Below are 26,052 nucleotides of genomic sequence, written 5' to 3' on the forward strand. Positions count from 1 at the left end.
TTTTTTGACCACCGTTCCTGCAGAGAACCTTGAGATGTGGTCGCGTTTAGACGCCGCTGTATGAATCAAATCTGCGATGTGCATTTCAACTCAAATACCATAATCCACGAGGCAACTCCTCCCCGAGGGTGACTTTGGCCTACTCTTCCATGCAGGCCGGACATCCTGTAAGAGGCGAGGGCACCCACACTTTACCCCGTCACACGCAACTTACTAATCGGCTGACTGTGGTGACCTCATGGACACTGCTGCGTGGGCGAGGGCGCGTAGAGATAAGCAAAGAAAAAACTGTTAAAGAAAAACCTTCACCGATGACATCAACTGCGGGAAGGCCACCGTGCTGCGTGATTGATGCTGCCCACATGCGATCGCTCTGCCGTGGTTCCAAGCGTGTTATTTATTAAAGTAAATGGATAACACGTCTTAGGCCGTTGTTGTCGTGGGTATTGTCGAGCTCAGCCACCCTACTTGCATTTACACAAATACCACGATTGAAAGTGCTCCGGTTACAAAGGGTGACACAGGATGTGTGGCTTTAACCCGTAAGCCGTTACCTTGCGCGACCTCCTCGTGAGAATTCCACACCGCTTTGTTTGTTTTTTGCTTTCTTCGGCAGGTTCAATGTCATACACAACGTGGCAACAACGAGGACTTTTTTGAACGGTAACATGTGCTTCAACAACCGACGTTCTTACGAGGTCTCAGCGTGCTTTAACTTTAAATTTTAAATGCTCAAAAATGTATGCAAATCGGTTGACATCCGAATTGCACCGCAATTGTGCTCTGATTGGCAAGAGACAGCGGGAAGTGACTCCTCCACCCGGCCGAAGGCAACAAAAATATCCGTTTGGAACATCAAATGGCAATATTGTCCAGCGGCCTTCACAACCATCAACAAATGTTCCTCTACCTGTGCAGCAGACAAGCAGTGTCCGCTCTCGTACAACGTGAGTCTTTTAAACAACCGCTATGTGATACGTATCCTTTGTGCAGTGATTTCAGACCGAAAATCACGCCACATTTAAGATTTAATAAAACATAAGGCCGTGCCCCACTACAGGGGAGCTCTAGAGGGTATTTGGTCTACTCTTCCACGCTGACCACCCGTGGTGGGAGTACCCACACTTTACCCTGCCACACACGACCTGCCTCGACTGACTTAACCTCGCTGTATCATCGCCGACTGACTTAACCTCGCTGTACCATCGCCGAGTGACTTAACCTCGCTGTACCATCGCCGACTGACTTACACGGCGGACGCGGAACCTCACGGTGAGAGCCCCGAGTCCGAGCGACGTTCACGCGACACGACGACAACAACTGTCAAGACGTACTTTGACACAACCGTCGCGGTCTCCGCCCACAATATTTGTTTTAGAAGAAGATGGTCGACAACAACAACAACAACCGTCACGCTGAAAGCTGAGATCGCCGTTGCGAGGAGGTGGCCAGTGTAGCACCGCTCTCCGTGAACCCGTTCAGTCGTCACCACAGCGGAACCAACGCAACGATTTAGCACTCCTATTTATAACATCCTTGACGTGTTGTTGCAAATAAAAATGCCATTTCCATATATATATTGCACTGCTGTTGGGGTAGTGCTTTCTAACATCAATTCCGATTATTGCTCAAGAGGTGAGGAATGCAGGGGGCTACGTTTATTGGAAACATGAGGCAGTGTTCTAAAGCAGGCACACAAGCTGCTGCTGCTGCTGCTGCTGCGGACAAAACGTTCCACCGAATGCCTTTTCAGTCTCCGAGGCGTCATCCCGCTTCTCCTCGGCACCGTGGGTGTGCTCACGACCACGGAGCCTCGAGTTGAATTCCTGGCCATGGCTCACACCAAAGGCGGTCAAATCAGCCATGAAATGAGCACGTGGGTGAGCGGTGGAAACATCCAACTCTGGAGAGACAAAGATGGCTGGGCGTAATGTTGGCCACATCACCTCCTTGTGCACGGTATTGGCATTAATATCTGTGTGTATTTGTTCAAACGGTATACGCCTATAGGGGAGTCTTTGTTGTGTGTGTGTGTGAAAGCGCACATTCATAGTATCCGTGTACTGGATAAAAGCCCCCCCACGCCGTGTCGGTCATGGGCGTTGTTTGACCATACTTCGCCAGACTGGTCAATGTGGGTTGTGAAGGGGGGATGATGCTGGGCAAGTCTCGGTTCAGGTTCAAATAGTTCAGCAGCAGTTATTCCGGCCATCATCCCTTCTGGCGATGTCTCCTGTCCGAGCCCACTTTCTACGAACCTGCGCTATGTTCTCTAATCCACGTGTCCCCCCTTTGTTTCTCGAATAAAGAGAAGGCTGCAAAGTTGGACTCGAGACACATAGGACAAAAACTAAACTTACGTACAACTTAATGACACAATCAGAAGGTGGGTCGGGATCAAAATGACGAACTCAAGAGGCTTTTGGGAAAACTGAACCCGACAATGACAAGCGAGAGACGCACGTGCGTCACGCACCGCTGCAACAGTCCCCGCTGTGACGCGGATCCCAAACGTGGACATTGGCGGAGAAGTTGGAACTGGACGCTCCGCAGCGCTCTAAGGGCAGCATCGGGAGACGCACGCTTGAGACGCACCGCAGAGAAGACGAATCAGTTATCGGCGTAAATCGGTTATCGCATTAACCAAGTTACACCGGTAACCGGTTATCAGTTTAAATTGGTAATCGTTAGAAATCGATTATATTATCGGTGTAAATCAGATTTCAGTGTAAATCGGTTATCAATTGAATGCGGTTATCGTAAATTGGTATCGGTGCAAATCAGTTATCGGTATAAACTTGTTACCGGGGTAACCTGGTTATCGGGGTAACTCGGTTATCGGGGTAACCTGGTTATTGGGGTAACTCCCGAGGGAACCGCAGAGCGGAGCGGAACGACCCCGCCGCAGCTCCTCACCGGTGCCGAGGTCGGTGCTGCCCCCGTGCGGTGCCCCGTACAGCACTCGCAGGATGAAGCGCGAGATGGCGGCGGCCATGGCGACCAGGCTGGGGATGAGGCCGCGCTGCGCCGCGGAATTCTGGGAGCTTCCAAAGAGCACGAGAGATTCCGGGACCTCGGTGAGACACCGACGCAGCGCCATGATCGCTCCTGCAAGACAGAAGAGTTGGGCCGTCGTTGAGATGGATGTCCACTTCTACGGTTCCTGTGGTGTCGTGACACACGGGAGACAACGGTTATTCTGACCACTTGGTCTCTGACCTGAAGCTGCCCGATGCAGTTTCAAGCGAAACCTCGTTTCTAAATGGTGAAGTTGGTTGTGAGTATTGTTCTTCAGGCTGAAACAATAACAATAGCCACGTTCAATTGTTGCACAAGCGACACTCTGAATTGTTTGGCTATGTCCCGTGGTGGAGGGCTCACAACAAAAATTTGCCCAGATAATCAATTAGTGGCTAGATCATTAACTTCTCCCCCCCCACGGGAATCATTTCAACATTAGTCTTTGCAAGGTATGATTCACCGCAAATAGCGAAACTCACAAATAACACCATCAATAAAAGTTTTACACATGTTACCAATCTTCAGCTGATAACATATGTAAAAGGCAATGTTTTATAAAATGGCCTTGTGTCCTAAACCCACAGAAAAGTACAGGGTACAACATTAAGCATCAAAGTACAGGTGTAGTAGAGTTACCCACTCGATATTCACAAACTCGGAGAGCAAATCGTTAACAAGGTATTCCCGCTCAAACTAACGGTCAGGGTTTCACAAGCTGTGAGAGCTGACCGTAAACAAGGTTTTCCCGCGCGACCAAACGGTCAGGGTCAGATAGGGTGAATTGGGATCGAAAAGCATATTGGGAACGACCAATCACAGGGTTCCACAAGGTGGCCGGGGATTGGACAACCCGGCCACGAGCAAGTATAAAGCCAGAGCGCTCAGAGCTCTCGGGGAGTTGAACCACACGAAGACCCAAGGCAGCGGAAGAAGCTTAGGACCCTGGACCAAGCCCTCCAGCCCTTATCAGGGCTAGGGTTCAGTGTAACCAGTGGTCGGGAGACATCTCCCTAGGTCCAGTCAGAGGACACTGAAAGAGCGGGATATTGAGTAGCCTGTAGGGTACGGGGGCTTGTACGTTCTGAGTGTAACGGGTGAGGGGACCGTATATCCCTCAGTGCATAGGGACCGTGTTAATAAAAGTGTGTGCTACAAAAGACGTTGAAGAGTCCGTCTGTAAAACACTACACAGGGTACAGCATTAAACACAAGGGAATTCTGCAGCAACAATTGAACATTTTGTATTATTCCTGGTTTGCCGAGGATTCATACTCTTAGGTTTTTTCGGTAAAGTCACGTAGGTAAAAAATTAAATAAATTAAAATGAAAACTAATAAATTAATCACGTGATATTACTAATAATTAACCAAATTTATTTTTATGAATAATATGTATTATTTTTTTGATCTCCCATGTGTATTTATGAAGTAGATCGTAATGTGTAAAAAATCCTCGGCAATTCTAGATTTTAAGTTTAGTAATATGCCTCTTTTAAAAATAATAACAATTATTAATTTAAATCTCCTTATCAATTCACTGCAGCTGAATGAAAGCTTCCCCATATCGTGATAGCCATGAGTGTTATTTGACCATACTTCACCACGCTGGCCAATGCGGGTTGGTGTAATTGATTGGGCGGGGAAGGAGAGGAGCTGTCCTCTGGAATCAAACTCAGGTTACTAGGTTTAGAGCGCAGTATTGCTAATAACCACTACACCCCTGCTCCCAATAATCTGTTTCACCACTCTTGAGTTATGCATGTTACAAAATACAAAAGAAAGGCATCGTACAAATAAGTATGAGACAAATAATAACAGTGTTTAACACATAGGCTGTCATGACCAATATCATCCAAATATACGTTTTTTGGGTTAGATCGAGTAAATATGAGTGGTTAACAATGTGAATGCATAATGTTTGTCGATTACCGTACAAATAACCTAACCGGCAATGGATACCCATTGTCATTGATATGCATTCAATAATCCCCCCCCCCTTCGCACGTGAAGGGCTCACAAGTGATGTCATCACATCTACCCCTCTATTTAAGGAACGAAACAGGAAGATTTCTACACAAATCTGGCTGCTGTCCGCCTGATGAAGCTAGCTGTAATTACTGGCGAAACGTCGTACTCAGATTGTAAATGTTGTGGCTTGGCTCTCCAACACACCGGTGTGCTGTACTAGTGACGAATTGGCACGTTCTGTTTACGTGACAAACCTTACTCGTTGGCTGTGTCGGGTGGTGGCGGGTTTAACGATGTATTTATATTTACGCGACCTAACCCAAAACAACCCCTCTATTATGGAAATAATAACGTGGCTTCGTGAAGTTTAAACACGTAGGTCTCAACGCACAGGGCCCGAGTCTAAAGCCTTCCCCGTATACCGCATTTATTCATTACGGGCTCCGACATTCCAAAACATTACTTATTACAATGTGGTTTTCATCAGTGCTTTTATTTTGTGCCATTCTTGTCACGAACGTTTTGGATTTACAGAGGCAGAACGTTTCACAAATGCAGAACAACAAAGAAAACGTGTTTCCTAAATGGAAGGAAAACATGAACCTCATGGTGCCACGTAAAGGCGTTTGTCTTGCCTTCTTGATGTGCGCTAAAAAACTAATCACATCACATTTCAACGCGTCTCAAGATGGTAAACAGCCTGCAATTACATTGCTTTTTTTCCACAATGAGCGAACGCAGCTACATCAAGGCACTGATATTTTCAGTTATTGCCACGACTCCAGCCAAAATCAGCCACCGAACACTGGAAACGCAGCTGTTACACGCCTAGAAAAACAACACGGTGAGAGAACGGCTGCTCCGTGATGCGGACCAAGATTTCCAACGAAAAGCGAGATTTTCTCTAAAGCGTCACAACGTGAAGACAAATTTGGCCCGCAACGTTCCAGGGTGCCGGCAACGTTCCAGGGTGCCGGCAACATAGTGCGTGAGCGAATGGCCAAAACGAATTTTGGGAAGCCCAATACCAATATTTTGGATGATTGTAATTTTTTCTGCCCTGCACTGGAAGCAGACCAAATTTCAACATCAACTCCACACAGCCACCGCTCGATTGCCGATGAAAGTCCACCGGCAGTAGAGGTTGCGAAACGGCTCTCCCGGTTGCCATTCGCGAATCCCGCACCGCTCATTTGATCCAACGTCCTCGCCCATCGAGCGCCGCTGCCGCGATGCAATGATGCTCCGGGCATTCGCCGCGGCAAATCAATAGGCCGGCCGGTTCGATCCCCCGGCGCGGCAGTTGAAACAATGGGGAGCGTTTCATTAAGTACACCCCCCTCCCCCGCCTCTGTCCATCCAGCGACACGAGCGGGTGCCACAATAATTTGCCAGTCAGCAGGTCGACTCCAAAGTCAACTCGAGAGAAGAACTTGGGACGATTCTCCTGGTCCTGTCAGAGCGACATCGGTTGCCTTACTCGTCATTCCCATGAGCACCGGGAGCAAGGCTCTGCTGGCCCAGGAATGGCCCAGTTCTGGCCTAGGATCGGCAGCAATCACTTATGCCTAACCTTGACACCACGACGGGACTGGTTTTTATTGTTTGCAAGATACATGTAAAAAGTGTACAACCCTTTGTCAAGATCCACTGCTGGATTAAAGCCTACCCCATGCCGAGTAAGTCATGGGGGCTGTTCAACCAAACTTCACCACACTGGTCACCGGTGCGAAAATATAGATATGAGATGTAATTTTTCACTCACGTTAGATGCGGTAGGGAATTGAACTCATGACACCGTCACCCTACCCCCGGGGTTCAAAATAAACTTTAAAAGACTTCGGCAGCACATTTAGTTGGACATTAGAGACGATTTCATGCCGTGACCATGAGAAACATAATATGAAAAACATTTCACCAAAGCCTACGCTGACTTAAAATTTGGCAACGTTATTTTTATACCAATATACTCTCAGCCTCACCCGTGAGTTAATATATCCATGGAAACCACTTTGTTGAACACAATTCTGTCTTTGCGGGTAGTTTAGTGAAATTACTCAACTCAAGAGAGCCTTTTAACTGGATACGTTTTGTGTTTTTTTCTTTCCTTTGCCGTTTTCTACAACATCTCTTCTGCGCTAAAAACAAAAACAACCCCCCGGCATCGATTACGTCCCCCGACTGCAGATAAACATCCGACGTTCATCGCGACCGCATTTGGATGGCAAACCCTTGATGCGATGGTAGTGGCGCCTCCCTCGTCACACGCCTTGCGTCACACCCTTACGTCACACACCTCACGTCACACACCTCACGTCACACACCTCACGTCACACACCTCACGTCACACACCTCACGTCACACACCCTCACGTCACACACCCTCACGTCACACACCCTCACGTAACACCTTCACGTCACACAGCCTCACGTCACACACCTCACGTCACACACCTCACGTCACACACCTCACGTCACACACCTCACGTCACACACCTCACGTCACACACCTCACGTCACACACCTCACGTCACACACCTCACGTCACACACCTCACGTCACACCCTCACGTCACACACCTCACGTCACACCCTCACGTCACACACATCACGTCACACACCTCACGTCACACCCTCACGTCACACACCTCACGTCACACACCTCACGTCACACACCTCACGTCACACACCTCACGTCACACACCTCACGTCACACACCTCACGTCACACACCTCACGTCACACACCTCACGTCACACCCTCACGTCACACACCGCACGTCACACACCCTCACGTCGCACACCCTCACATAACACCCTCACGTCACACAGCCTCACGTCACACACCTCACGTCACACCCTCACGTCACACACCTCACGTCACACACCTCACGTCACACACCGCACGTCACACACCCTCACGTCGCACACCCTCACATAACACCCTCACGTCACACAGCCTCACGTCACACACCTCACGTCACACCCTCACGTCACACACCTCACGTCACACACCCTCACGTCACACACCTCACGTCACAGCCTCACGTCACACCCTCACGTCACACACCTCACGTCACACCCTCACGTCACACCCTCACGTCACACACCTCACGTCACACAGCCTGCGTCACACACCTCACGTCACACCCTCACGTCACACACCTCACGTCACAGCCTCACGTCACACCCTCACGTCACACACCTCACGTCACACCCTCACGTCACACACCTCACGTCACACCCTCACGTCACACCCTCACGTCACACACCTCACGTCACACCCTCACGTCACACACCTCACGTCACACCCTCACGTCACACACCGCACGTCACACACCCTCACGTCACACACCCTCACGTAACACCCTCACGTCACACAGCCTCACGTCACACACCTCACGTCACACCCTCACGTCACACACCTCACGTCACACAGCCTCACGTCACACACCTCACGTCACACCTCACGTCACACCCTCACGTCACACAGCCTCACGTCACACACCTCACGTCACACAGCCTCACGTCACACACCTCACGTCACACACCTCACGTCACACACCTCACGTCACACACCTCACGTCACACCCTCACGTCACACACCTCACGTCACACACCTCACGTCACACAGCCTCACGTCACACACCTCACGTCACACACCTCACGTCACACAGCCTCACGTCACACACCTCACGTCACACCCTCACGTCACACACCTCACGTCACACACCTCACGTCAACACACCTCACGTCACACCCTCACGTCACACACCTCACGTCACACCCTCACGTCACACACCTCACGTCACACCCTCACGTCACACACCTCACGTCACACCCTCACGTCACACACCTCACGTCACACAGCCTCACGTCACACACCTCACGTCACACACCTCACGTCACACAGCCTCACGTCACACACCTCACGTCACACCCTCACGTCACACACCTCACGTCACACACCCTCACGTCAACACACCTCACGTCACACACCCTCACGTCACACACCTCACGTCACACACCCTCACGTCACACCCTCACGTCACACACCTCACGTCACACCCTCACGTCACACCCTCACGTCACACACCTCACGTCACACACCCTCACGTCACACACACACGTCACACACCTCACGTCACACACCACACGTCACACACACACGTCACACACCTCACGTCACACACCTCACGTCACACATCCTCACGTCACACACACACGTCACACACCTCACGTCACACACCTCACGTCACACCCTCACGTCACACACCTCACGTCACACCCTCACGTCACACAGCGTCACGTCACACACCCTCACGTCACACAGCCTCACGTCACACAGTCTCACATCACACGGCATCACGTCACACAGCCTGACGTCACACACCCTCACGTCACACAGCCTCACATCACACGGCGTCACGTCACACACCTCACGTCACACGCCCTGGCGTCACACAGCCTCACGTCACACCCTCACGTCACACGCCCTGGCGTCACACACCCCCGCACGTAACGGCTCCCGACACCCGCTCCGCGGAGGGGCTATGACGGGTCGCCAGCTGGGAGGCCTCGTGCCAGTGCCGACAGGAAAAGGAAGAGGAGGGGCCCAATCCGTGGATCCAATTAATGCACAATTACAGCAGGAGGGTCCAAAATGCCAGGTAATTAGGCCTAATCGCCAGTATCGCATTCCAGATAATTTTGCCCAAAGGCAGGGGCGGCTCTCGCGTGGGGCTGTAACCATGAGCAGCACATTTCCTCCAGAGGACCCCCCCCCACCCCCCACCACCTGATGGTCTACTCTGGGATCGTAAGGAACGCTGTGGAAATCAGGGCCATTCTGCCGCTATTGCCGCTTTTAGCCACAGTAACCATACAAGGGGCACAGCAAATTTATAATGGTTTATGACTTGTAAATAATTGAATACAAAATTCTTTGAGCAGGAGACTAGCGCAACCCATCCGAAATAACCGGCACGTTTGGCAGGCACAATGAGGCCCATTCTGTTCACTTGAAAGGAAAACGTGGGGGGGGAGAAAAAATATTGTAATTTTTCACACTTAGATGTTTTTAACCACAAAAATCAATCGTGGTAGAACTTAATACATTCGTGTACATGCACGACACCGCCAAGTTTTCTCACACCAAGCTAAAGGGTTTTTTGGCAGGAAAATCGGTTACGAATCCCGGCCTACACAGCCTAGCCCGTTCGCCCGGCGGGCGGCCAAATGTCGACTTTGCCTTCACACGGTGACATTGCGGATCGTCAGTGCCGCTGAAATGCCTGTCGGGTACATTTCTAACAGCTCACACTCACATGTTTCATTTTGTCCTAACCAGTGTGGAAGTGGGCTCGCCGTGCACTTGTGAAAGCACCTGAATGCCATGCTTATGGAAAACAAAAAAGGGTTACGTGAATTTACTACCCCAAAAATATATATTCCAAGTCAAGAAAATAGCCACGGCTTTTTTTCTTCTTCACATTTGCTTACGCTCAAACATTATTGCGCGCTCGGTGAAAAAAAGTTAACGTTTTACACGGCTGGTTGGCGCTCTGGGCGGAGGTCGAGCGCCGCCAGTGCCAACGAGCGGGCGGCCGCCTCGCCGGCGAGCCACTGCCATGCGGAGCGACGGAATCCGTCACCAAGCGTCAGTTCTGCACTGCGGACCTCGCGAGCCGAGTTCGATTCCCGACCTCGGGCTAACGTCGGTGCAGTGCCGGGTTAAGTTAGTGCGGGGCCTGTAGCATCTGTTATAAAGGGGCTCTAAATATAAAAAAAAACTCTAATGTTTAACTTGCATAGTAAAGTAATTGTATTGCCGGATAATATGACAAATTACTAACCTTAAACACCCAGTCGTTCATAAAAGTTGAAGGCGGTATAGTACTATAGTAATAGAGCAAGTGCAGAAACACTGAACCGGAATTAATAGCTTGAAAGCATTCAGTGCAGGGCCCGTAGCAACATATGTAGCTAGTTTTGCTACTACGATATTCCACACTGCGTCGGTGGTGAGCGATTATATACGAACTGGTCGTGGTCCCCTCCCACCCCGCACACCGGCCTGTGCTGACAAGCGTGGTGAAGTATGGTCAAACAAGCCCCTTGGACCAACATGCTGCACGGAGCCTTCACACAACAGTGACAAAGGACTGCAAATTATTTTCATTTCAATTTCTTGTGAACAAATCTATTTAGGCAGCGTAAAATTGGTAAAATCTGGAACATCTTACAAGCCCATCGGTGCTCGTATATTTATAAGTGGCTCATACAGCCTTATAAGGTTGAGTGTATTTTTGTATACACTTTATGAGTAAACATGGGAACTGTGTAACAGAGTCCTGACAGTGACGACAATGATGATAACGATGACGTCTTAGAGAAGAAGAACAACATCTGCCAGCGTGGTGATGTTACGGTCTCTGACATCCAGTCAGGAACCACACTTATCCCAACATTAGTCAAAAAACGCTTCCACTCACGAATGTCACTTTCATGAAATTTGTAGACAGAACGTGAAAATGTTTATGCTCGCAGTGAGTCGGTCGGTCGGTCGCGTGCGGTGGAGTCAAGTGTGGGAACTCCCACCTCTTCCAAAACATCGTCCCAGCGTGCTGGAGTAGGCCAAAACACCCGGTTCTACAAGTACATTACCACGTCTCACTCCAGTGCTCACCGCAGCCGAGGCCCTTTCATCAGCAGTGGCGTGAGCAGGCCATTTCGGGGCTGCACCTCTACCGCTTGCATGTGTATGTGTGTATGTTTAACTTATGTCGCACCGCTAATCGGAGGTGCGGGGGAAGGACAACAAGCTAAACACGAAAAGTAGTTTTAAAGGAATGCGTTTACAATCTATATTTAAAAGGGCATAACTCCAGTGGCTTCCTAATCTCGGAAGGAAGAGCTTTCCAGACGGCCGCAGAAGCGCATCTGAAAGCGCGCGATGCCGTGACCGTCTTTGTTCGAAGGCCAGCCAACAGCTGCTGCTGTGAGGATGACCGGAGCTTGACGTCAACGGTGCCTCCTCGTGCACTACCTACCGTGCATGGGCATGGTCATGGAGGCTTCGAGGATGCTCGTCTGGGCGCACTCGAACTGCATCCGCAGCGTCGCCACAACCTCCGACACGAACTCCGCCGCAGCGTCCTGGCAGGAGTCGGCCCCTTGGGCTCGCGACGTCGCCGAGTTCACCACGAGCCTGCGGCGACGCAACGACAATGGTGGGGGGCCCAGCACGCGGCCACTGTAGTATCATCGTCATCAACAACATCATCAACATTATCATCATCATCATCAACATCATAAACATCATCTTCGTCATCAACATCATCAACATTATCATCGTCATCATCAACATCATCAACATTATCATCGTCATCAACATCATCATCAACATTATCATCGTCATCATCAACATCATCAACATTATCATCGTCATCAACATCATCATTATCATCGTCATCATCAACATCATTATCATCAGCATTATCAACATCAACATCATCATCATTATCATCAGACATTGTCACCCCACTGCTTGATGAAGGCCTCCTCAAGACCCCCACCCATCTCTCACAATATCATATCGCTCGTTGTGGCTCAACGATCTGTAGTGACTCAACAGTCTATACGATGCATCTCAGGTGCACGTGTTTAACATTGGTCAGAGTTAGAGGGCTTGGGGAGGACACGTCGCTGTGAGAACAGACACAGCAGCGCCGAGGCCCTGATGTAGCCTCATCCTCACTATCCTCAACTTACCTGCCGCTTTGCTTCCCTTCCTCCGTCCCTCCGTCATCCTCTTGCTCCTATTTCCCATTCTTCTTCTCTCTTCCCTCTCCCATTACTCTTCCCCTTTCCAATGCATTGCATCCTTGACTCGCCTCCCCGTGGTGTTGTGCCACAGCTATAATGGTGCTTGTCTACATTCGAGCGCAAACACAACCTTAAAACGGAAGGCCATACAAGGCTCTGGTACGCTCGCACATGTTTCACCGTGTAATTGTTATTACGTAACTTCCAACACCATAAAAACAAAAGGGATGAAGGAACAGCCATATTCACTCACCCCATATGTTTGGCAAAAAAAAATATCACATTTTAAAGTAAAAAATGTGAATGAATTTATTTCCAAAGCACCCCCAGGTATTTGCCCTGGCTTATTTTAAGCCGCTATCCAAGGGGCCGTTTGTTTTAAGCCAATTTCCGTGCTTCTTGCAGCGAATATTAATGAGCGCGCTTGAACACACGGCCGCATTCACCGTGGCCCTGCAGCCAATTTGTTTACTGGACGTGTGCTGGGCCCTGCGAGTGCTGAGCAATGCTCACGCCGACTGCCTCGCCAGGGACCGGTAGCCTGCTGGTGTTTGTGCTCGAGGGTTTCTATTTTATTTTTTTATTTTAAGCCGTTTAATAAATCAGCTCATGGTCCATCTGGTCAATGTAACCGGGCTCCACTCATTGACCAAGATGGCAGTGCGTACTTTCTGCATTGTGTTTTTTTGTTTTTTCTTCTCTAAAATTGATCCCATTTGTAACTGTTTGAAATAAATATGCTTCCTTTAATTATAATGAAACGTTAGTAAAAGTGATGGCCAGCTCAACACTTACTAGCACCAACTCACAAAAATGGCCAAGACCCGGTGTAATCCCTCTAATGACCACTCGTTTTCCCGACTATCGTTTTCTCCGGATTATAAGACGCACTTATTTCCCTGTGCTTTAGAGCAAAAGTTAGGGGGTGCGTTGTATAATCCGGCGTGTGCGTGCGTGTGCGCGTGACCAGAGTTGTGTAACTTTCTGAGCGCTCGGCACGATTTCTTTGGGGTTGCCCCTTTCCTTCCGGAATGCCTTCGAATCGGGAGAATCCGGTGACGTGAACAGTGACGGCGCAGTGGCCGGAACACTTCGCTTGTGAACCTGGGTGACCTCAGTTTTATTCCTGGCCATGGGTAACATCAGTGGCGACCAGTCCTGGGCTCAGGCATCATCCCAACCCGCAGTGACTAGCATGGTGAAGTATGGTCAAACAGGCCCCATGACGTATATGGTCTGAGGAGGCCTTGATCCAGCAGTGAATGGATAAAGGACTGGAAATAATAACAAGAACGGTTGCTATTTTATTAATTTATATGCATAAAAAGACTATTTAAAACCCAAATGACACATCAGTAATCCTTCAAAAAAAGGATTTAAAATTTAATTGAAAAAGTAAAGCTGCAAAACCCTAACACCAGCTTAAAGTCAAAAACCACATTAATCACTCAGTGTATTCACAGTCATTAATGGATCTGGAGTGTTTTTTGTTTTACAAACATCATTAACAGCCTTCGTGAATACTCTCCCCTTGCCCAGCTCTTCCTCTGTTGACGAGCTAAGCTCTGCTACGCATAAACTAACGCAGCCTCCACGACAAAGACAAAGATCCCCCCCCCATAGCCTTAACAGACTGTTGGGGCAAGTGCTGTTAGCGAGCACCTACGAAGGCCGACATGGCACACGAGGGGGTGGGTGGCCAGCACCACGCCCGGGTCGCCTTTGTCTCCCGAGTGGCGACGTTAACACACCGGGCAATCATTTGAGGCTGAATTGACCTAGGGGGGGCCCAGGACCGGTTCAGGTAATCGTCACCGGTGTCGGCCATGAGCGGGAATCCAACACGGGTCTTTGCCGGGTTCGTAGCGCGGCGCGCTGACCGCCGCACGACGGCTCCCGCCGACACGCACGGCCACGCACGCAGCCCGCTGCGCCGGGGACGGCAGGCGAAGTGTCGCCGACACCTCACGGGCCACCCGCAGCTGCGGGAGCCTCGCGTGCCGGCAGCCCCGCCCCCCCCACCTCCCCCTACCCCCACAACGTCCCACGACGCGCGGAACGAAGCTCGACGATTCCCCCGCGCGTCTCCGCTCTGCGGCTCTCTCGCCCCGGACCTCGCTCCGACAGGTGAGGGCAGAGTCAGGGATTATCCGCGGGAGGCTAATGGTTGACCATTAGCCCCATCACAGGGGAGAAGCCGGATTATAACAGGATTATGTGGCTGCTGCCTTTCGATCGGCTGAAGTTAACACCATTGTCCTATTCAGGCGGCCAGCTGAGGACAGATGCAGAGCCTAATCCAGCACATAAAGAGCGAGCAGCTTACGGACAGGGTGGGATTGTGCGTAAGCCTTGCGCCAGATTGAAAGCGCCCCCTGAGACGGAGGCGAATGAAGTGCGGAGTTTTACTCCAAGTGCCCCCCGAGCTTTCAAACTCGCTATGAAGACAGCGCTCAGATGTGTTGTCCGGTTGCGCCGCACGTCGATCGGCACGATGTCCGACGTTTCGCTCCGCACGCAGAGAGCTCCTTCGGGAACCGAAATAAACCCTAGGAGGTCGCCACGGCGCGGACTCTGCAGCTGCTGTGAAGGGCTGCACCCCCCGTGGTGGGGCTTACGTTTGCACGTGTCATGTAAAGAGGTGACAATGCTACCCTTTAAATTATAAAACAATTAATGAGAAGCAAATCAAGGCGAAGGCAAAGCTTTAGAACTGGTAAAACATTTCTACCAGTTCTGCAACGCAACAGAAGAGCAAAGGCATCCAAACAGCCGCAATGCTGAACTTTGTGTACAATTATTAAGACAACGACACTTATTTACCAATGCTGCTATTTAGTTATGCCGCATAATACTTGTGCTATTGAAAATGGCAAGCTGAGATCGATCCCAGGCAATGGCTCACATTGTAGTTGCGAGTAGTACCTGGAGCGGTCCCGACTCTAATTCTTGGTCTCAACGACCGTAGCCGCCTCCTGGACGTGGAGCGTCTCAGCTCTGGCCACGGTGCTAATGAGCCAACTCGTTGTTGGCAATAGTTTGGTAACAATTTGGCCCATCAGGAACGCGTCTTTCACACCACTTCCGCTCGTAACCTTTCCGCCGCCTCTCCAATGTAATGGCAGCGTACGCTCCGTGACTATTTGCGCCAATTTAAACTTAATTTTGGACAAATCTCGCACCTTGTTTCCATTAAACAATTAGTTACGCGCTGTGACAACACTGCCCTTTATGCAGCCCCGAGATATGAATAGGCCCGTTCAAGTTAAGTTTTCACAAAAAAAAACTACAAAGGCAACAAAAACGTTTGTAGTTATTTCCCCAACGTTCTCCGGAGCGTACCGTCGACGTCATGGCATGAGACACAGAGCCCCGGGGAATTCTCGCAGAGCAGAGAACGGTCCACAGAAGGAGATATCACAGAACTGTTTCTGAATTCTCAAGTGGCCTCTTATCCTCTGAAAGGGCAGCGCTTTCCCACCCAGCCTGCTGCAGAGAGAAATGATTGCTGCATAACATGCAAAAAGCCATGAAAAAAAATCTCAGATGGAATGTAATATGGATGAGTGTTATTGTTCAGTAATCGGTAACTGAAGCTTAGCCCATCATTCCACTAGGCTGGAGAGCGCAGTTTAACTCGAGGTGGCTGCCCAGATTCAAACCCAGGCCTCTCAGTGGTGCCAGCTCGAGATTCTGGCCCACATTTATTCGTTATTTAGTTTTCCATCTCAAGGCCACACGTTTATTAAATTTCATGTTCCCAATAAATACTGCACAGCTTTCATTTGAGACCAAGGTTACTTTTTTTAGGCCTTCGAGTTGCTGAGCCTTCTGCGGTACAGAGGAACAAATATAATTAGCGTGCTCTGTGGGAGATCGATAAACGTAGACCCGGGGTGTCCCTTGCAAGAGGAACTTGCACACGCACTGGGCTCTCACCTCATCTGTCTGTCTTCCGTCTAACTCAGTCACGTATCACGCACAGTGACAACACAGGAGGGAAAAGTTAAACAGACAGGACCCAAAATAGCGACATCAGATAGACAACCCAATTGAAGCGTAGCAGACAGACCGCTCTCGTAGACACTCGTGTGTCGATGGACGGAGAGCCAGCAGCACAGAGACAGAGCAGAGAAAGACAGGGAGACAGGTAAACGCATGACCAGACAATAACGAACAGACACAAGATTCTGATTCTAAAGACTTTGAACCAGACGTGTATGCAGAGGCAAAGGCCACGTGATACGGCCGAGCGGGAGCGCATTTACCACGCGTTGCGAAGGTTTGTGGTTGGACCCCAGCGGCCACCCCGGTCAATGTCATTGGTGTACTAACCAAATAATTTGCATTGTCTTCTCTGCAGTGGACGTCAAGAATCCCGTGATGTCATTCGACGGGAGGAAGAGGCCATCGCGCGTGCCGGGGCATCACGGTAAAAAAATGTTGTCGCATTAAAAACTAAAAAACTCGCAAATCGCCAAAAGTCACGTGGCCACATCGCCCCCTGCTGCGGACGAGCGCGATCGTCCACGCGGCACCTTCGCGACGAGCCTCGCGGCGGTCAGAGTCGCGCGGATACCCGGGGCGCACGAAACGCCGGTCGGGCCACGATGGCCGGGCGCGCGCACGCGCGTCACGAGGCTCACTTGTGGTAGACGAGCTTGAGCAGCAGGGCCCCGGCCTCGGCCTCCGGGGCCTTGGGGCTGCGTAGGAGAGTGGCGGCTTGGGACGAGAGGACGTCGCGCCACGGCAGCAACGCCTCCGCCGGGAAGAAGCCCTGGAGCAACTCAGCGGCGAGCTCACGCACCTCCACGCAGCCACACGGCCAGCACAGAGAGACCAGGAGCGAGGGGTGGGGGATGCAATTCATCACAATTAGTCGCCGAGGGTTGTGACGGGCTTCTTTTGTCATTCCCGGTGTTCCGTGCCCCTGGGTACCGTTCCCACTCCGCTCCAATGCGCTCAGCGGTGCCCACTTGATTGAGAACAATACTGGCACGTAAAATAAATAAATATTCGTTGATGCGGCACTGCGATATTTTTGCTCGCACGACTGCTGGCGTCAGTGCCTCCCCGCTAGAGGGAGCTCTAGGGGGATCCTCTAGAGCAGGGGGGTCCCCAACCCTCGGGCCACGGACCGCTACCGGTCCGTGGCCTGTTAGGATCCGGGCCGCACAGCAGCAGCACCAGGTGAGAGCGGTGAGTCCACGCGTGGAACCCGCCCCCATTGTTTTATTATTCACCACTTCCCGCACTGCTCACTCGTCTCAGTCACACAGTGTTGGTAAGCCCACCAGCTAACCCTAGCCGCCAAAATGAGTAAAAAACAAACGTCGCTGGAGAGCTTCTTTGTAAAGGGGGAAAGACCCAATGATGACCCCCCACCCACTCACACCCGGTTCGTGAAAAAATTGTCTTCCACGAAACCGGTCCCTGGTGCCAAAAAGGTTGGGGACCGCTCGCTGCTCTCGAGGGCTTTGGCCTGCTCTTCCAAGCCGGACAGATGTCTCAGAAGAGGCCCTCCTCATTATTAACCGCACGTACGTTACGATGCACCAGAACTTTTCCCGTGCAATGAACGTCTCTCAGCTTCCCTTTATGGTCAGAGTCGGTCGTCCGTTCTCGTCGATAAATGACGACAATGTTGTAACCTCACGACTGGGTCCAGTCAAAGTCAGAACAAACCCCGTCTTGTTAATTAAATTTGGTGCACATGAAAGCCATGTGCCGCTTGGGGTTAACTCATTGCTTGGAACTAAGATGTACAGCTTGCTCGGTCTCCTGTAGAGGATATTATCCCACTGCTTTATATCTCCAATACTGGTGGATTTTTTTTATTTAAGGTGGATTTAAAACTTGTGTTTACATTTGTGTTACTTTCTTCAATCCCACTGCCTCTGTCCATCCAGCAGCATAAACGGGTTCACCACATTTAGTCGTAGTCTTTGGTTGTTTTTTGTTGTTCTACGTGACTTTACCAAGAGACCCAAAGAATATGAATTCCTGCAGTCACGAAAGTTTTTTGTCCACATTTAGTCGATCGCCAGGTCTCGTGTGACGGGATAAACTGTGGGTCCTCCCGCCAGCGAGCAAGAGTAGGCCAAATACCCTCTCTCGAGGGGCTCTCCTCGAGCTCGCTCTAGTGGAGGCCCATCCACCAGCAGTGACATGAGCGGGCTGTTTCAGGGCTGCCCCTCTAGGGGTTTACGAGCTGAGAGCTGTGGCAGCGTTCGTGTGGCGTGCGGGACTGCAGGAACGGAACATTTTCCCATGAATGACAAAAAATAACTAAACCTATTACATTTGTAAGCAGAAACTAAATAAAATATATATATTAAAAACAAAAATACACGTTAGCTTTTAGTCTTCTTCAAGCACTCAGATGCTATACTCTGCAGAGGCTGACATCAATCAAATCAATTACGGATAATATATTTTATATTAATATATTGAACGGCTCTCTAATGTCAAGAACCCTTCAAACCACGCACTCCCTTGTCCCATGTCAACTTTCTTCCGAACTTGAGCTCAAACATGCGTTGGAGATAATTATTTGATTCTAATCTTTCCGACAACTGGAATATTGGTCCACATCTGTTCGAGCGAGCGCCGTCGCCACTGCTGAATTAACGGGCCCCCCCCCCCCACCAAGCTCGCTTAAACTGTGGCTCGAGTGAAGGAACCCAGGGAGCAGAGCTGCCTCGCAACTCCGCAGGCAGACACACCGGGTCCCGCGTGTAACCGTGGTTTCTTGTCGGACGAACACAATTTTTTTTATATAGAAGTTGAAAATGACACGCCCGAAGATCAAAGTGGAAGAGCAAAGAAACGCTGACTTGTAGTTGACCGAATCTCCGCACGCCACGTAGTCCCGGGTTAGCGCAATAATACGGTACAGTAACTACGGTGGCATTGGGTTTTGCGTTCCAGACCAGGTTCTGGTTACTTCACTGCAACAGGGTGTTTTGATGGGCTATGAAGTCATATCGCAGCTGTCGATGGGCTAACATTGGTCTTCATGCAAAAAACGGGGCTTTGATAAGAACAGGAATATACCCAGGGAACCTCAAACGTACATGTACCCAGCATGTCGAGGGCACGCTGTGTTCAGCACACCCCGGAATGTGGCACTTACGATGAATCAATGAGACGATACAGACAACTATTGTAGCAAGGCAATCGTCCTCATAAACCATTCTCTATCCACTGCTGGATGAAGGCCTCCCATTTGTCGTCACCATCTCCGACGGTCCCGCGAGACAACAATCCATCTCACTCCAGCAGGGGCACCTCTGTCACCGCTCCATCTCCAGGGTGGTCGTGTTCTCCTCGAACAGGACCTGACATTTGTTGGTCAATTACCTTTTTTTTTTGGTTTATTTTGGTACGTTTTGCTCAAACGAAACCCGTTCATCGCTGTCACATTACGAACCAAGTGGCGGAGCGGTTTGTGGAGTTGTTAGCGCACTCCGGTATCAACCAGGCAACCTTACGTTTAATTCCCAGCCACGGCAAACATCGGCGGCGAGCGATACCTGAACCGGTCATAGGCCGCTTTCCCCCTAAAACCATCCACATTCATCGGCGTGGTTAAATATGGTTCAATCACCTCCACGACCAAAACGGCACGGGGAGGACTCCATTCCGCAGCGGAACGGTAAAGGGCGACACAATCACCATCACAATCACAATCACCATCACAATCACCATCACAATCACAATCACCATCACAATCACCATCACCATCACCATCCCAATCACAATCACCATCACCATCACAATCACCATCACAATCACCATCACCATCACCATCCCAATCACAATCACCATCACCATCACAATCACCATCACAATCACCATCACAATCACCATCACCATCACCATCCCAATCACAATCACCATCACCATCACAATCACCATCACAATCACCATCACAATCACCATCACCATCACAATACCATCACAATCACCATCACCACACTCTTGTTTTTATTTTGACTACAAACACGCGGCGATGGCTGCCGCGTGCGTGAGCGCCTACGGTTGTCAACGTCACGGCAAACGGCGAGAACGGCAGGAGGGCGGCACCGCTGCGAGCTGTGGCGCTGTGCCGCTACCTCGTTGGTGCCGTCCTGCAGGCACACGCAGAGCACCGAGACGCTGCGCTGCGAGCAGAAGTCCCACCGCCCGCGGTGACGCGCCCACGACACGAGCTCCTTAACGTCCTCTGCCAAGGCAAACAAACAAGACGCGAGGATTTGCACGGGGAAGCTTGGGAACTTGATATTTTAAGACGTTAAATGCTTAAAAAATAAAGAGTTACACAAAAAAAGAGCGTCTTTTATAGTCCACGTTTTCACGTAAAGCCCTTCTAAGAACACTTCCCCGGCGGAGACGCGGCGCTGCCGTGCAGGCCGGCAGGGCTTTAACCTCGACACCGACACCAAAACAAACGCACGGACCGTCGCAACGCTGGCGGAGCGGTTGCATGCGGCCATGTACCTGTCGACTCCTTTCCATAGGTACATTCGCAACGACGAAGGGCAATTTTCCTTTTTATTATTACACGCTTTCTATGAACTCACTCTGTCTGTTGTTGTTTTCGTACCCTCAAATCTTGTAACTCAATTTTAACCCACTTCCCAATGTGGTATCCACTGCAAACTTGATATACTTGTGTCATACTGATGACAATACAATATTCTATCAAAATTAATAAAGTATTTTTAAACATTCATTTTTATATGTTATGTTTCGGCTTGGGTCTAATTGTCCACACTCAACTGACATTGGCTGTAAATCACCAGGGTCCCTTACGTTATGGCAAGCCTGGAGTCGTGGAGTTCTGCCATTACGAGTAGGGTACATTTCATTAAAGCGTGTTTAAAAATATATATTTTAAAAAATTACTTATTTCTATTTGCTACATTCGGATTTGTACTAAATTATAAATAAATGTAACTTACATATTATATATATGTATGCACATACTTCAAATGACTTGATATAACCCAATTATTTGGTGATGTGGCGTTTGGCTGTAGTGCACAAGCACAAATAGCAAACAGCTAAACACATTCATCAATAACACTGTGGCTTCAAAAGGAAAGAATATATAATTGGCAACGTTTTGGGCAATGGCCCTTCTTCATGGTGCTGCCAAGAAGCGTCACCTCCTCAACACCGCCCATTGTGCAGCGTTATAGACGAGCGTGGTCAGTTGTCTGACATCGCCCAGGTGGCCCCTCCAGAAGAGGCCACGCGTCACGCGTCTCAACGGGCCTGTACCTCAGCTACTCCCGATGGACGCTCAGCCGATTTACGAAGCAAAAGCAGGCGTCCTGACCTGGGGGTTTGCCTTTCTTCTTCTCGGGCTGCGGTACAACCGAGAAGGTCTCCAGGAGAGTTGACAGGAGCAGCAGACACATCTTCTTGCGCTGGAAGCTTGCGCCAGGGAAGAGGGAATTGAGGCACAGGTCCAGCAGCCAGTCGACGAATTCTGACGACGACAAAACGGTGAACGTTCAAAACGCCTTCAACACAGAGCGGTAGCGTGGATGTTGGGCTCAGGTTGTCTACAGTCACTCTTCGATGGCCAGGAGAAAACACAGCGTCCAGACGTTGTGGTGCAGCCCTGCAAGTGCCTGCTCGAGCCACTGCTGGTGCAAGGGCCTCCACTAGAGGGAGCTCGAGAGAGTCCAGCTCGAGGGCATTTTAGCCGACTCTTCCAGATAACCGCCATTGATATTGGCTGTGAGCTGGAATCTAACTCGAGGCTTCGGGTTCGGAGCTCAACGCGCGAACCACCGCACCCCCCCCCGCCCCCGCCCCTGAACCCTTACCCGCGCCTTCGCAGTTTCAAACTCTTACCTTTGCGCCACGTTTTACCATTAACCTTGCTCACTAGTAAGGAGAAAATTACTTTCAATTTACAATCAATGTAAGCACGAGCTCGGAACGCAGTACTGACGAGCGCGATGCAATCACCGATCGTCGTCGAGCAAATGGCACTGACCGACGGTGCGGTCGAAGACGCCCGGCGAGCGAGCGCCAGCGCGCTCGTCGCTTGCGCCGGCGCCGTCGGCGCCCCGAAGCCGCCTCTCCCGCCGCAGCGCCACCAGCGCGGCGTCGCGCAGGTCGCTCAGCGCGCGCCGCACGCCGCCCTGCAGCTGCTGGCGGAAGGCGGACGAGCCGACGGGCAGGTTGAGCGGCACGAACTCGCGCAGGAGCGCCGTCTCGGCGGGGCCCGCCGGGTGCCGGTGCCACGGCCCCACGCCGCACACGAAGGCCAGCGCCGCGGCGCGCACGCCCTCGTCCCGGTGGCGCAGGCCCCGGCGGATCTGGGCCGACACCGCCCAGCGTCCCTCGGGTCCGGGATTCAGCACGGACCTGGCGACGCTCACCTGGAGGGGGCGGCGGCAAGGAGTCTCACTCAGTTGGTCCGTCACGTGCGCAGGTGAGTCCACGCCACAGGTCACCGCTCCTCTCTCTCTACTTCTTCCCTCCCGCTGCTGCTCGGGGAAAGACGACGACGGCAATTACCCCCCCCCCCCCCCCCCCCCCCCGAGTGCTCAGAACCTCGCGCGGGTGAAGGAGACAATTTGCTCTCATCCATTGTACCTGCGAGCAGCACTGTATGTCGCTGGCGTTCTGGGCCCCGTGGATTGTGTTAAAATAGAAAGCGTGATAAATTAAACTACCGCTAGCCACACGTGAAATAGCCACAACATATATTTATCAAGCAAAGCCGAGAATGAATTGAGTTCGTTTCGTGATGACAGGTGTCTCCGACTTACCAGATTTATCCAGGGCAGGAGATCATTGGGGCCACTAAAGTGGTCGTTCATCAAAGCAAACGTCTCTGGGAAAACCTGGTCCACATCAACGAGCACATCAAATACAAACGCACATTGTAGGGAAATTAGGGTTTGTTTGGAATGGGTTTTTGTACTGCGCTAAGAAACGTACATTCCCAAAACTTGCTCTTGAATCCATACAAATTAAAATAAAGACAATGGGACACGGTGCTTCGTGTACTGCACTCTAAACCCACGACCAGAGTTTGATCCCCGGCCGTGGCTAATATCAGTGGCGAGTGAGATCTGAACTGGGCCTGGGTGGCTCTCCTTGACTAATTTGCACTGACCAGTGGGGTGAAGTATGTTGAAACAAACCCTGCGACTGACATTGCATGTTGAAGACCATCATCCAGCGGGACTGACAAAGGATCGTAGGTTATTATTATTGTTCAGGTTAATGGTAGTTATTCAAACCAGAGGAGGAGTGTCCACGGGACGCTGGGTCGGGTCTCGAAGAGGAGTTTGATTCTCCCTTTCCAAGCCACCCGAGTCGACAGCTCAGGAGGCTCCAGCCAGACGGTGAAGACTCACCACCGATAGTTCATTCTCAACTGAACTATTTAAACAATTTTTTTTATTTTACCAGGTAAGGCCCACTGAGCTCCATAGCTCTTTTTCAGAAGCGTCCTGATAGCTCAACGAAGTGGCTTATCATCATCACGTGGACATTTATGGAAGCCAAATAATCTAAACGCGTGATGTTGATTCTAAATGTGGAGGGGGAAAAACTGGAGGACCCGGAGAAAAATCCACATGACCACGGGGAGAGAGACACGCAAACTCCAAATATACAGCAAGCATCATGGTCGGGATCGAACCCACGACCTTCTGCATACCAGGCGAGGGAGTTAACATCTCACCACCGTGGCGCCCACTCTCCAGACCACAGCCTGGAATCCAGGATTACATCCAGAATAATGTAGCGAGTTAATTAAACTGCTTTCCTCCCGTGTGCCAGTATAGTAATAATAATAAAAACCTACGATGGTGTGTCGTAATTGACACCGTTAATGTTATATCCGGTAGAGCCAACCTTGAGGGTGCACGGCAGGAGGTAGCTGGACACGTTGTATAGAAGCAAGGAGACGCCCGACGTCAGGGCAGAGTGCAGCATCTTGAGCCACCGTCCAGCCCACATCTCTGCCAGCCTCGACTCTTTGGCGTGGAGCTCCGGCATTAGAATATCCTGGCGCGCCTCTCCACGGCCAGCGTCTCCGCGTGCCGACCCCCTGTCTCCCCTCCCCCCGTCTCCCCTCCCCCCGTCCGATTGCTTGGCGGCGCCCAAGCCCTCCGGCCGTGCGGACTTCGTTGAAACCCCGACGGCGAAGCGGTCCGGGCCAGGCTGGCCGCGGGGTTTCGAGGTGTCCGCTTGCTGCTTGCGTTCTGGGAGGTCGACCGGCCGAGTGGCACAGGGACTGAGCGACAGATCGCTCTCCCACGCATCCCTCTGACTCTTCAGCAGCTCCTTGTAGAGCTCGGCAGCCAAGGGAGCCAGGTAGTTAGTGGAGAGGCAGGACAACATCTGCTGGGGAAGATCTGCATCCGCTTCCAAAATCTGCGGCCAGCAACAAGTCGCGTAGAGGAAACAAAAAATATTCACAATCCCCACCCAGTTAGTTGCCCGTTATGTACGGCGCAATGCCGCCAGGGCTACAACAACGCAGGCCACGTGTATATTTACGGGCGTTAAGATCGCATTCTTGTGTGCATGCATTTCTCACGTAAGTGCGTTAAAACCCATTGGAATGAACCTCGCTAAAAAAATATATTTGGCACGGTGGCAGAACCTGTGATCCAGCGCTTGAGTGGCGAGGGTCGATGGCTCGTAAGAAATTCCTGAAACTCTCGAACCCTTTGGGATTTTGGCCAGGGACATGGCAGTACAAAATAAGGTGGCTTTGTGTCTCGCCCTCTCAAATCACCCACCGTACATTCGACATTGTAGTGGCGCTGCTGGTCACCGTGCGAGCCGCTCACCGTGCGTGCCCCGACGTGCGGCAGCAGGGCCCTGAGGAGGGCAGGCCTCCCCCGCGACTCCCACGGCAGGCCCAGCGCCTGCCTGAGCAGCAGCCCAAAGAGCGGCCGCTCCACGCAGCAGCCAATGTCCTCCTGATTCTCGCGAGCGTACAGCTCCAGCAGCAGCTGCATGCACCCATACACGCTCTCCACCACGCCCTCCACCTGGGGCACCACCCAGGCGCGTGGATGATCCGGTACTCGGCGATTCTCTCCGGTAACTCGCACGCCGGCGGTTCAGTCGCCCCCTTCTATCGCAACTGCTACCACCGCCATGGTTACTGTTCCTGTGAACTTCACTCATCGATTCCTCCGCTCATGTTGAGGACTCGGTCTACCAGAATGTTTACCTCACACTGCCCCACT

The 26,052-nt window shown here is 51.1% G+C and overlaps 1 protein-coding gene across 1 annotated transcript in view; it reads right to left on the reverse strand.

Annotated features, from left to right (window-relative positions):
- LOC144943867 (tRNA (32-2'-O)-methyltransferase regulator THADA-like) overlaps positions 1–26,052 on the reverse strand; it is a 118,953-nt gene that overhangs the window by 41,771 nt on the left and 51,130 nt on the right. The window contains exons 11-19 of the mRNA XM_078871703.1: positions 25,648–25,851; positions 24,704–25,225; positions 23,608–23,682; positions 22,827–23,214; positions 22,158–22,310; positions 20,929–21,038; positions 17,458–17,618; positions 12,037–12,194; positions 2,917–3,108 (exon numbers count right to left, since the gene is read on the reverse strand). Coding sequence (XP_078727829.1) covers positions 2,917–3,108; positions 12,037–12,194; positions 17,458–17,618; positions 20,929–21,038; positions 22,158–22,310; positions 22,827–23,214; positions 23,608–23,682; positions 24,704–25,225; positions 25,648–25,851 — 1,963 coding nt within the window. The remainder of the gene's footprint in view (positions 1–2,916; positions 3,109–12,036; positions 12,195–17,457; positions 17,619–20,928; positions 21,039–22,157; positions 22,311–22,826; positions 23,215–23,607; positions 23,683–24,703; positions 25,226–25,647; positions 25,852–26,052) is intronic.

Source organism: Lampetra fluviatilis, chromosome 33, assembly GCF_964198595.1.
Source record: "Lampetra fluviatilis chromosome 33, kcLamFluv1.1, whole genome shotgun sequence".
Lineage (NCBI taxonomy): Eukaryota > Metazoa > Chordata > Hyperoartia > Petromyzontiformes > Petromyzontidae > Lampetra > Lampetra fluviatilis.